Raw genomic sequence first — 12,297 nt, forward strand, 5'->3', positions numbered from 1 at the left:
GTGGAGCAACCAGAGATGCACAGGCGTTCTGAATCCTCTGTGGTCATGCATGTAGAAAAACAGAGGGGGTGAATCTGAGGCAGCCTTATCAGTGGCAACCATGTGTACGCAGTGGGCAGCGTGATGGAGCTGCATCCTCACGCTCGCGGCCATCGAGGAAAAAATAGGGGAAAACGCTCTCGCATGTGTCGCCACACCCAGCAAATAAAGCCAGACACGGCACGGTAGCGGAACCCCCCAAACCCCTAAAAAAACCAGTGTTTTAAACCGGCAACAGCGACATGACAGCTACCGACGGCTGTGGAGGAGCCACAGATGAGTCACATAGCGTCCCCCATTTTCATTACACACACAGTCAACCTGCAACCTATGTAGGGGGGGGGGGTTGCCAGTATTGATATGAGGAATAATGCAAAAGGCAAGTGGGTGGATGAATGGATGGCGTGCGGTGATGGTGCACGTGGGGACACTTTAGGAGAGGTGTTCAAAGATGTGGACACGGGCTCTCTTGTCAATGCGCATGATACTGCGGTTCCACTACTACGGCACGCTCCAACTCACCTTGAATCGGCGCACGGCCGATTCTCCTGTCATTCGGGTGCGGGGCGTAAGGAGAACCAATACACGCCCCAAAGACTCAATCAGCAGCCAATCCAGTGACAGGAGAGGCGGACCTGTGGCTGCATTCTCACACTTGGTTTCACTATGCGCTCGTAAAACGGCTCCGTCTACTACAAACGCGGCGGTGCAGGTGCTCTGTCTCTTCGGGAGAGGATGCGGATGGAAGGACGGGGGAGGGAAGGGATGAAGGGAAACGCCACGAGGAAAGAAAATAGGATATGAAAAGGGGCTTGTGCTAAGAGACCGCGAGGTGCAAGGTCGAATATGAGAGATTGGTTGAACGGGGCACTTTGCGTGGTAATAGCTGGTCGGCAATAGTACTATGATTTGGTATGTGGCCACTCTGATAGCAAGTGTATTCAGCACCAGAGGAACGGCCGCTCAAGGTGAGTTGAAGTGCAATATATCTTGTGCCGCACATAGCTTTTGATTTCTGCTGTCTTCGCGTGCGCTTGGTGCTGCTTGTTCTGATCGCATGAGATTTTTTTTGGCCCCCCTTCCTTCTTCTTCTGTATGTTAGGTCATAGGAACTGTGGGGCAATTTGATTCTAACAAATGGCTGCATATCTCATATGTCACGTGAAAGTTTAGCCCTGGTTAAAGGCTGTCAGGAAAACAAGAATTGCCTTGAAAACGGCCTGGCTCATTTACATGGTTACCTGAAATGAGATAGCCTAATTCTCGCGCCGGTGATAACACATCCATGTGTCCACGATGACTGATCACGGCAAAGATAGCTCTGTTAATGTGGCTGGTGGGTTTGGCCCGTGTATGTGAAATATGTGAGGCTCATTTGGGTGATAAAGCAGCGAGCAGATTGGAAGATAACGTCCCTGCTGCTGCTGCTGCTGCTGCTGAGGGGAAATGTGTGCATTGTAGGCTATCATAGCAAGCAGTCCCATTTGAGTTCTCTAGAGAGGGGTGTGACCGTCTCAGCCCTCAAGATGGAAAAGTAACTAAATAATGCATCACGTGTCAGATAAAATGCACTCTTGGATTTGATAGAGCCCGCTGCAGCATGCATGGGATTCGTATGCTGAATTTCACATTGCACATGGATGGATGGAGGGAGGGAGGGAGGGAGGGAGGGGGGTCACGGTGCTGTATGTGATGCACTAAGCACCCAGGCTGCAAGACTCGCCTTGTGCTGATCTAAGAGCTTCGTAAACTAGTCATTCCTGCAGTTACAACCTGCACAATCTCCCTTTTGTTCATATTTATTTATTTTTTACCGAGCACTCTGTATTGACCCATGTACTTACTTAACCTTGCTTTTCCACTTGTGTCCAGAGGAGGGAGACATGTGCCAAGTTGTCCCCTATTACTGATCCCAATGACCCCCACATACCCAGTCAAAACTGGTCTGCTCACAGGTCTGACTCCTCCTGTGATGTCAGCCAAGGCCAAGATAAGCCCAATATGAAGTCTTGAGCCAATGTAGTGAAACAAGTTTGATTTAGGAATAGAAACCACTCAGAGGGTGTTTTTTTAAAGACTCATCATCTGCCTTACATAGATGGGGATGTGTCTTAATGATATCGATTCAAAGGTGTTGTCTGATATACTCACTGCACAGAAGGTGATTTAAGTCTCACAGGCTGCATGAGAGAATCACAAATCACGACATAGGCTATTAGTGACTACAAATGAGAGGCAGTCTACTTCAAATATTACAGGGAACCTAAATATACCATCTGATTGTAGCCTGCTACCACACAAAATCACTGACAAAGCATGAAAACACCAACTGTGCCTTTTTTGAAGGTTTGTGAACTACAGCGCACACTGAACTGTGCTCAGTTTGAGGATTTCTGACAATAAATGAGGTGTTTTGATGTAATTTTTTGTTAATAGAGAACAAGAACAGACATGTTAAGTATCAGTATAGGTACAGTTGAAAATAGTTGAAAATTTAGCATAGTGCTAAAACATTAACATCAGTATTTACTATGGCAGCTAATTAGTTGGAAGAATATTACTACTTTCATGTGTGTCCATTAATTGAGAATCTACACCCTGCCACTATTTAGCCTAGCTTAGCATATGCACTGTAGGCAAGGTGAAAGAACTAGCCTGTTATTAAAATGTTATATTTTTCATAAAGTTTGATGGATTTGCCACTGCAGATTATGTCATTTATTCTTGATCATTGCTTCCATGTATGGAGGCTTCAGGTCCGATTTTTATATTTCAATGGAAATATGGCCAGAAACGTACTTGCGCCAAAACAAGAGAATCAAAGTTGGATCTCAGACGAGCTGAGACTTGGCTCATTTTTCATGGCTGGGATTTTGTTGTATGTGCACTTTGCTCAGTGTTAGGGATTAATAAATGACCATGAGCCTACAGCAAAATGATGACATGTTTCAAACTTAAATTCATGATGTCTGGTGACTTGTCTCAGAAACAGTTGCACGTATATATTTTATTGCATAAATGGAGAATGTCTTTTGTAATGAGATATAATTATTATTATTTTGGATACTATCACATTTATATAATTAATTTTTTAAAGCTACATAAGTTGTTTTTCAGGTTATTTAATGGGGAAAAAGTATTTTTTTTGCTTACTAATATACATTGACTGTGTGATTGTGTCTTCCAAAAATAAATTAAAGTCTCATAAACTTAGACTTAATCAGTTAAAAATTAACTGATTAAGTTAATTTTTAACTGATTAGGATCAGACATCGGTTTGAGGTAGTGGCTGTGATCCCCCGCCTTCTTGAATATACTGGCTGAGATGGTTTGATTACATTCTCACATTGTATGAGAATTCATTCACTAAGTGTCCAAATCCAACAATGTTAAATCCACTTTAATGATTGTTGTAACAGAGGCTAACAGCAGCTAACAGAGGCTAACAGCAGCTAATACCCACAAAAACAGCAGCACTTACTGACAGAAAAGTTCTCAGCCTCAGCACCTCCGTATGGCTGTCATTTGAGAGAAGTGAGCTTCACTGACTCATCAACTCGTATTGGACTCCTTTTAAGTTTTACAGCCTCCTCCAGCAGAAATAGATGTAGACACGTATTGACAGCTAGGGTAAACAGCAGACTGACAGCCTACACTCACTACAGATGAATGGTGACCAGAGTTGTTTGTCCTACAGTGGCTACTGTAGCTAGGATTGTGCACCTAAATTGGGAGGGATAAAAACTTCTCGAGGTAAGATTTTACACAATGTAACTTTCAGATGAATTTGCATGTTAATAATTGAGAATGTATTACAATAAATCACATTTAGATATTTGAATCAACGCTACAAGATAAAAAGAGTTTTAGGAAAGACAGTTCTAATTGACCACATACAGGATAGATGGATGCCTCAGAAAGGAAATCAAAATATAACATACTGATAGACCTGCAGTGACAATAAAATAGATTTTTGGACTAGAATAGTCTTAAAACACTAAGTTGTGTTAATGGTACAACAGGGTTTTGCACAGGCCTTACGCCTCCTTTATAGGTACTTAAAGTGCATTTTGGGATTTAGACGAGGCATCATCTGCAAACGTGTTTGCTGTAATACACTGTGAGGCATGCACAGAGCTTATAAAATTACAATGAGTAGTTTAGAAACCCTTCTGGATAGGTTCTGATCCTTCATGGGTTGATCGATCTCAAACAGTTCTTGGCAAAAATTTGGATTTCCATCTGAAAGAGACATGATTGCTGGAGTGTGACCAGGACTCTTGGGTAAAGCAGCACTGAGTTATAAGAAAGTAGTCCCATAATTCGTTAATTGATTTTCAAGAGTATAAAACCATTCCTCAAAGTATTCTGCAGAAGGTCTCTTCCTGTTAAAAGGGAACTTTTTCCTTCCCACTGTTGCCAAGTGTATATTCATAGGCGGTTGTTTGATTGTTGAGCTTTTTCTCTGTATTATTGAAGGGTCTTTACTTTACAATATAAAGCACCTTGAGGCAACTCTTGTGATTTTTGCACTATGTGAATAAAACAGAAAAAATTGAATTATTGAATGGAATTATTGTAAAGTGTAGGAAAGTTTCTGATAAGACTTCAAACTCATTAAATTATAATGCAAACTAATATTTTATGATCTATCTTATTTGATCATCTAACGGCTATCTCAAAAAGTAGCATATTAGTGAACCACGAGGTAATCATTAGTTCGTAGTCATTCTTGTTTTTTAATTAGTAGCTCCCCTCAAGTCACACAACATTAACTACTCATTTGTTACTGATTACTTCCAACATTTGTTACTCTTTTTCTTTTGCCCCAAGTAGTGAAGCACCACAGAAAGAAGGTGTTTAGTAGGATTTAAGGATTACTTCACTGTTACTTGTTGTTTCCTTGTCCCCAAAAGCAAACAGAGACATTATTTATGGTTAAGCTTCAGCATCCTCTTTATAACCTCTTCACCAAATGTAATCAACAGCTTCAACGTATTTTTGTGATTCGGTGAACAATCAGTCACAGGAACTAGACATTTCTTATTTTTTATTTTTGCCAAGTGCCCATTGGGGAGACGGCATATGGTGAGGGACAGCTGAGGTTAGCTCAACAAAGTCAACAGTGACTTGGCAACCAATGAAGGTGAAGCGTGAGGGACACTGACGGCAATACAGAAGTAATTAAATGTCATTGGCCATTGTTGGGAAGTGGTACACTTGAAGGACTATTTTCAGAGTCACTGATGGCTTACTGATCTCCTCCCTGGTCCTCTGCTGGGACTCTGTGTTTTTTAAGAGTTTGTCGAGCTGGCTTTTGGCCAGATGGTATTCATCTGTAATTCTCTTCTTGTGAGCCACCTCCTTGATGTTTCACTGGATCCGGAACTCCCTCATGAGCCATGGCTTGGCACGCTTGCTCTTAAACGAGATGGATATACAGATGCAGATGGGATTTATGAAGGTGTCAGAAATGTCACTCACATATCTGAGGGCTCCCCGAAGCACCGTGTGAAAGCCCTCCTACTTGCTCTGTGGGTCCTGCTTCAGATTGTCGTTCAGATAAATGGGTCTGCCTTCGGTTTTTGTCTGGATGCTAGAACTGTCTGGGACATTAAGTGAGGCTGCAGTTCGTGATATGGTTGAAATACTGTTTTGACAGCAGAGTTTTAATTTGTCTGACATCCACTGTGGCTTCTTTCTTTAAACTTCCACTACAGTTTGGTTTAATGATGTTTTATGTGATGACTGAATAGGAACTGTGATTTGTCTATAAGATCTAATCTTTGTGAACAGCAGTCAAAAATTAGGTTTAGGGAAGCAAGGCTAATCTGGTGATAGTTTCACAATTTATTTAAAATGACTAAAAACACAACAAAAAAAGAGTTAAATTTGGTTTAGATTTAATTTATGGTGTAATGTGATTATAGATTTATGTGATCCATGTTTGATTTTTTTTTCTGCTTTTGATTTGTTGAAACCTGATTTTGATATTTTATGCATCCAATTTCCATGATTGTCTGACTTCTGTGTCAGACAATCTTCAAGTCAGACAATCTGCACTTAATGAGCACACAGTTCACTGTGGAAAAACAAGCCGGAATAACCAAAATTACTTTAGGGACTGGGTGCCAGTGCGTCTGCATTAGAGCTCTTTGGCGTTGACACCATGGCCTCACTGGACCCAAAAGTTAATTTAATTAAAGATTTCAGATTTTCTTTGTTGTCAGTGGTTTGGATTGGATAGTCTTTACTGTCCTCCAGGGAAAATATAGTTTGGAAACTGCACTTAGCCAAGAGGCCAATAATTCACATCATAAAATGAGTTAAGAACATAAATAAATACATATGTATACAGTCTGGACTCACAGCAGTTCATAATATAGTCATGACCTTTTATCTATTGATTCGTGCTGCAGGACATGAATTTTCCATTTTTTCTTTGTGCCACTGAACATGACGTTTGAAATGTACTGATTAAAAGAGAGCAAAAAAATCCAGCTATTTAGGGTGAAACAGGGTGGAGGAGAAATAAGTCATCTTTCATACCGGAGGCCCAAATACAACTCATACATGTCACAGTTTCATTTTTATGATTTTTAAATGCATTATAAATTGCAATTAAGTTAATTTATTAGAAATTACTGAGTTAGATTTACAAAAGTATCATGCTGTAGGTTAAAATACTGGCTCCCATGTCTTTTCCTGGTTGCCACAGTGACAACTTCCTGCTTTCTCTACAAAAAAAAACTGTCATGTTTTTGACATGAAATACATTTCCTATTTAAATGCTTTGCTTACAAATTCATGTTCACTGACATGAAAACCATAACAGCTCGTGTCCATGAACACAAAAAATTGGATTAATTTTATGTGGCTGTTTTACACACTGTCATGTGACCCGGCTGATATATCACGTGTACATCATAATAAAAACATGCAGCAAACTTCTTTCAGACACACAAAACATAAACAGATTTCGCTAACATTTGTTGTGTGTAGTTATTTATTTAATAGTTTACACTCTGTCAGTGACTCTGATCAGATCAGCTGTTCCTGTGTTTGTGGCCCTCCAAACACATTTGTGGCCAACGGGGAAGTTATAGTGGGCAAACTATGAAACATCAACACTCATAACATGGTTAAAGGTTTTTTTCTCCCATCACTTCTTTTTAGGTTTTCATTATATTTGTTGACAGTATGAGCCCAACAGTTTAGTTTCTCTGAATAAGAAGCTTTCCATTATTTAATCGCCCGACTGAATAAAGTTGATTGGTAATAGAGACAGTAGCTTCTGGCCCACACAACCTGGGCAGTTCAAAGTCATGTGAAGTCCTTGGTTTTCTTTCCTTTTGTCAAGTTGAGCGTAAAGTTATAAGAACATAAACCTTTTTTAAGTTTTGGGTTCTTAGTTAAGAATTAAAAAATCCAAATGATACATTGATTAATTACTGATTATTCATTTCTCATTGATTTTTGTTTCTGCTTGTTTTGTACCAATTTCTAACAACTTTCAGACGTCTGCACCTCCCCGTGTGCATCAGAAGTATTTATCAGACCCATATTTACCCAAAAACCACCTGTATCAGTAATTATAAGAAAACTTACGTAATATATATAACCTACTGCAAAAGTCACAAGTTCTTTTAAATGCTGCAGACAGCTTTGTATATGGGCAGATGTGCCTAAGAGCAATAAAAAGAAGCCTTCTCTGCTGGCCTATGTACTGAATCAGTTCATGTTGGTGTCTTTTTTAATTAGTTTATTTTTTAATGCAAATTAAAGTTGTATGTTGTTAAAGAAAATCATAATGAAAAAAATTCAAATTATCATCATAGAACTTGAGCAGTATTGTTAAATCAAGCCTCATCATACTCAATCCTCATCATGTGCTTCATGACAGTGCTACCTGCATGAGTGACCCAAAAAACAGATTATTTAGCCAATGGCTACACCAAAATAGATAAATATATAAATAAACAATGAGAAATTAGTTTCTGTGTCCCAACAAAAGTAAAGCACTCAGCCTGTTCATTGCTATTTAATTATGTGCCTCTGACACTCCACTGCAAGTTTAACTCTTAAAAAGCTACTTAAATAGCCATATTTGTAGTGGCACAGGTTGAAAGTATTAGCAATGCATTCATTGCACCGATTGTTTTCACTCCTGCTCATACATATCAGATTAAACTTGAAATATTTGTCCAGTGCGACTTTGCTTAATATGCCTGCCAAACAGTTCTGCAATGATCCCCTCCTGATTCTGTCCAACCAATCGTTTTTCTACTGACATACTGTACAAACTCTTTCTCTCACTCTCTCAGTTTTTCTCTGCGCTTTACGTTGTCGCTTGCTGTCGTGAGAGTAAAGCTTAGTAAGCTTAGGAGAGGGGCCGTGCTCAAGCTGTGGATGGCAGACTTTCAGTACTGGGCATGTGCCAGCTCTTTCTGCTGATGCCCCCTCCCTTCTCTACTCACTCCTCCTTCAGCCAGTCCAGTCCCAGCGGAGTCTCCAAACAAAGCCTGCAGCATTCTGGGAAAGCCAGTTTTTCAGATCATGTGGTTCTCGTTGGATGGACTGACACCCGCAGCCTTTAGATCCTCATCTCTCTCGAAGCATGTAGCAGTTCACTGCTTGCAGTAATAAGAATAATGTAATGTGCTTCAGTATGTCAGGTTTAGTGATCTGTACAAGTTGTCAGGTCGGCATTTCTTCACATGTGGCTAAAAAGTAAATAAAAAGTGAATTTGATTAAAAAGGCAGTGGATCAAAAAATGTACTTAAAGATTAATCAGGGATTTAAACTGAGAGGAAGTGAACAATAAGTGGGTCACTAATTCAGTTAGGTGTGGGTGATACAGCTTCAAAATTCTATCATGATATTTCAAGCAAACTTGTGATAACAATATTTCTGACAATATAGAAAAAATACTGAACAGTGTTTCACTGATGCGTGCACCTTACAGGCAGAAGCATTTATTAGTGTAAGTAAATGCACTTTCCATAAATCAAATGGACGCAAATGGTAATATAATGTGTTTCAGAAGTGTTTTTCCTTCACATTACCTTAGTTACTTTGGTTTAACGGTAACTAAAGTAACAACTAGGGCTGGGCTATATCATACCGTTCACGGTAATACCGGTGTAATTTTGGGCAACGATAGGAAAATGAAATATCGCGATAGAATATGGGTAAAACGCGCATGCGCAGTGCCTGTGTTTACATACGCACATGGCGGCGACGCAGAATGAGAAGAGCGAAAGTGGATTGACGGGCTGACATGCTGCTCTCGCTCTTAGACATGCCTTGGCTTGTGTTGCATTATTGAACGTAAAAACATGGTGTTGCTATAGCAACTATGTTGCTATATGACATTTTTATATCATGCATTTTATTAACATGTATTATCATGTACATATATATATATATATATATATATGAACACCCAGCACGCCCCTGCGGGCGGTTTATCCTTCAAGCTCGGGTCCTCTACCAGAGGCCTGGGAGCTTGAGGGTCCTGCGCAGTATCTTAGCTGTTCCCAGGACTGCGCTCTTCTGGACAGAGATCTCCGATGTTGTTCCCGGGATCTGCTGGAGCCACTCGCCTAGCTTGGGAGTCACCGCACCTAGTGCTCCGATTACCACGGGGACCACCGTTACCTTCACCCTCCACAACTTCTCGAGCTCTTCTCTGAGCCCTTGGTATTTCTCCAGCTTCTCGTGTTCCTTCTTTCTGATGTTGCTGTCATTCGGAACTGCTACATCGATCACTACGGCCGTCTTCTTCTGTTTGTCTACCACCACTATGTCTGGTTGGTTAGCCACCACCATTTTGTCCGTCTGTATCTGGAAGTCCCACAGGATCTTAGCTCGGTCATTCTCCACCACCCTTGGGGGCGTCTCCCATTTTGACCTCGGAACTTCCAGGCCATATTCGGCACAGATGTTTCTGTATACTATGCCGGCCACTTGGTTATGGCGTTCCATGTATGCCCTGCCTGCTAGCATCTTGCACCCTGCTGTTATGTGCTGGATTGTCTCAGGGGCATCTTTACACAGCCTGCACCTGGGGTCTTGCCTGGTGTGACAGACCCCAGCCTCTATGGATCTTGTGCTCAGAGCTTGTTCTTGTGCTGCCATGATTAGTGCCTCTGTGCTGTCTTTCAGTCCAGCTTTGTCCAGCCACTGGTAGGATTTCTGGATATCAGCCACCTCCTCTATCTGCCGGTGGTACATACCGTGCAGGGGCCTGTCCTTCCATGATGGTTCCTCGTCTCCCTCCTCTTTCTTGGGTTTCTGCTGCCTGAGGTATTCACTGAGCACTCGGTCAGTTGGGGCCATCTTCCCAATGTATTCTTGGATGTTTGTTGTCTCATCCTGGACTGTGGTGCTGACGCTCACCAGTCCCCGGCCCCCTTCCTTCCGCTTAGCGTACAGCCTCAGGGTGCTGGACTTGGGGTGAAACCCTCCATGCATGGTAAGGAGCTTTCTTGTCTTTATGTCAGTGGCTTCTATCTCCTCCTTTGGCCAACTTATTATACCAGCTGGGTACCTGATCACGGGCAGGGCGAAGGTGTTGATAGCCCGGATCTTGTTCTTACCGTTCAGCTGACTCCTCAGGACTTGCCTGACCCTCTGCAGGTACTTGGTGGTTGCAGCTTTCCTAGCTGCCTCTTCATGGTTCCCATTCGCCTGCGGGATCCCCAGGTACTTGTAACTGTCCTCTATGTCTGCAATGTTGCCTTCTGGTAGCTCGATCCCCTCAGTTCTGACTACCTTCCCTCTCTTTGTTATCATCCGACTACACTTCTCCAGCCCGAATGACATCCCGATGTCATTGCTGTATATCCTGGTAGTGTGGATCAGTGAATCGATGTCTCGTTCACTCTTGGCATACAGCTTGATGTCATCCATGTACAGGAGGTGGCTGACAACTGCTCCATTCCGTAGTCGGTATCCGTTGCCAGTCTTGTTAATGATCTCACTGAGGGGGTTCAGGCCTATGCAGAACAGCAGTGGGGACAGAGCATCTCCTTGGTAGATCCCGCACTTGATGGTGACTTGTGCTATGGGCTTGGAGTTGGCCTCTAGTGTTGTACGCCACATCCCCATTGAGTTCCTGATGAAGGCTCTCAGAGTCCTGTTGATCTTGTACAATTCTAGGCATTCCAGTATCCAGCTGTGGGGCATTGAGTCATATGCCTTCTTGTAATCAATCCAGGCAGTGCACAGGTTGGTCAGCCTGGTCTTGCAGTCTCGGCTGACTGTTCTGTCTACCAGTAGCTGGTGTTTTGCGCCTCTGGTATTCTGGCCAATCCCTTTCTGTGTCCCGCTCATGTATTGACCCATGTGCCTGTTCATCTTAGCCGATATGATGCCTGACAGGAGCTTCCATGTAGTACTGAGGCAGGTTATTGGTCGGTAGTTGGATGGGACCGGTCCCTTCTTGGGGTCCTTGGGGATCAGGACCGTCCGACCTTCGGTTAGCCATTCCGGGTGTCTCTCGTCAACTAGCAGCTGGTTCATTTGTGCTGCCAGACGCTCATGGAGTGCAGTCAGCTTCTTCAGCCAGTAGGCGTGAACCATGTCGGGGCCTGGTGCTGTCCAACTCTTCATACTAGAGACCCTTGCTTGGATGTCTGCCACCGTGATGGTTACTGGACCCTGTTCAGGGAGGTTGCTATGGTCTGCCCTCAGATCCACTAGCCACTGAGCATTGCCGTTATGGGTTGCGTCCTTCTCCCATATGCTCTTCCAGTATTGCTCCGTCTCCAGCCTTGGTGGTGCTGTTCTCTTATTGTTCCCTTGCCACTGAGAGTAAACCTTTGCTGGTTCTGTGGAGAACAGCTGGTTTATTCTCCTGCCTTCTATCTCTCTGGTGTACCTCCTCAAGCGGCTGGCCAAGGCTGTGAGTCTTTGCTTGGCAGTTTCCAAGGCCTCAGGTATGGACAGCTTGCTGTACTTCTTAGGCACCTTCTTCATTGTGCCTTTCTGCAACTCCGATAGTTGGCTGACCTCCCTCCGTGCTACCTTGATTTTAGCCTCTAGCCTCCTTTTCCATGGAGGGTACTGCCCCTTGTGGCTGTTCAACTTGTAGCCAAGCATCTCACTGATCACTGCTGCCGTATTGTAGATCAGCTTGTTAGTCTCGCTAATTGTGGCTGTAGGTATCGTCCGTAGTGCTGCATTAACATCATCTAGCAGACCTTCTGAGGGTACCCCACGCAATCTTGGTAACCGGCTACGGGGGGTCCAGG

The 12,297-nt window shown here is 42.8% G+C and overlaps 1 protein-coding gene across 3 annotated transcripts in view; it reads left to right on the forward strand.

Moving 5' to 3' along the window:
- The first annotated feature begins 699 nt into the window (after positions 1-699).
- igsf9ba (immunoglobulin superfamily, member 9Ba) overlaps positions 700-12,297 on the forward strand; it is a 76,094-nt gene continuing 64,496 nt past the window's right edge. For 2 of the 3 annotated variants that reach the window (XM_025898035.1, XM_025898036.1), the window contains exon 1: positions 700-1,007. In XM_025898035.1, coding sequence (XP_025753820.1) covers positions 944-1,007 — 64 coding nt within the window. In that variant the 5' untranslated portion in view covers positions 700-943. The remainder of the gene's footprint in view (positions 1,008-12,297) is intronic. The other variant, XM_005459584.3, reaches the window with a different exon arrangement.

The sequence above is a fragment of the Oreochromis niloticus genome, linkage group LG14, assembly GCF_001858045.2.
Source record: "Oreochromis niloticus isolate F11D_XX linkage group LG14, O_niloticus_UMD_NMBU, whole genome shotgun sequence".
Classification (NCBI taxonomy): domain Eukaryota; kingdom Metazoa; phylum Chordata; class Actinopteri; order Cichliformes; family Cichlidae; genus Oreochromis; species Oreochromis niloticus.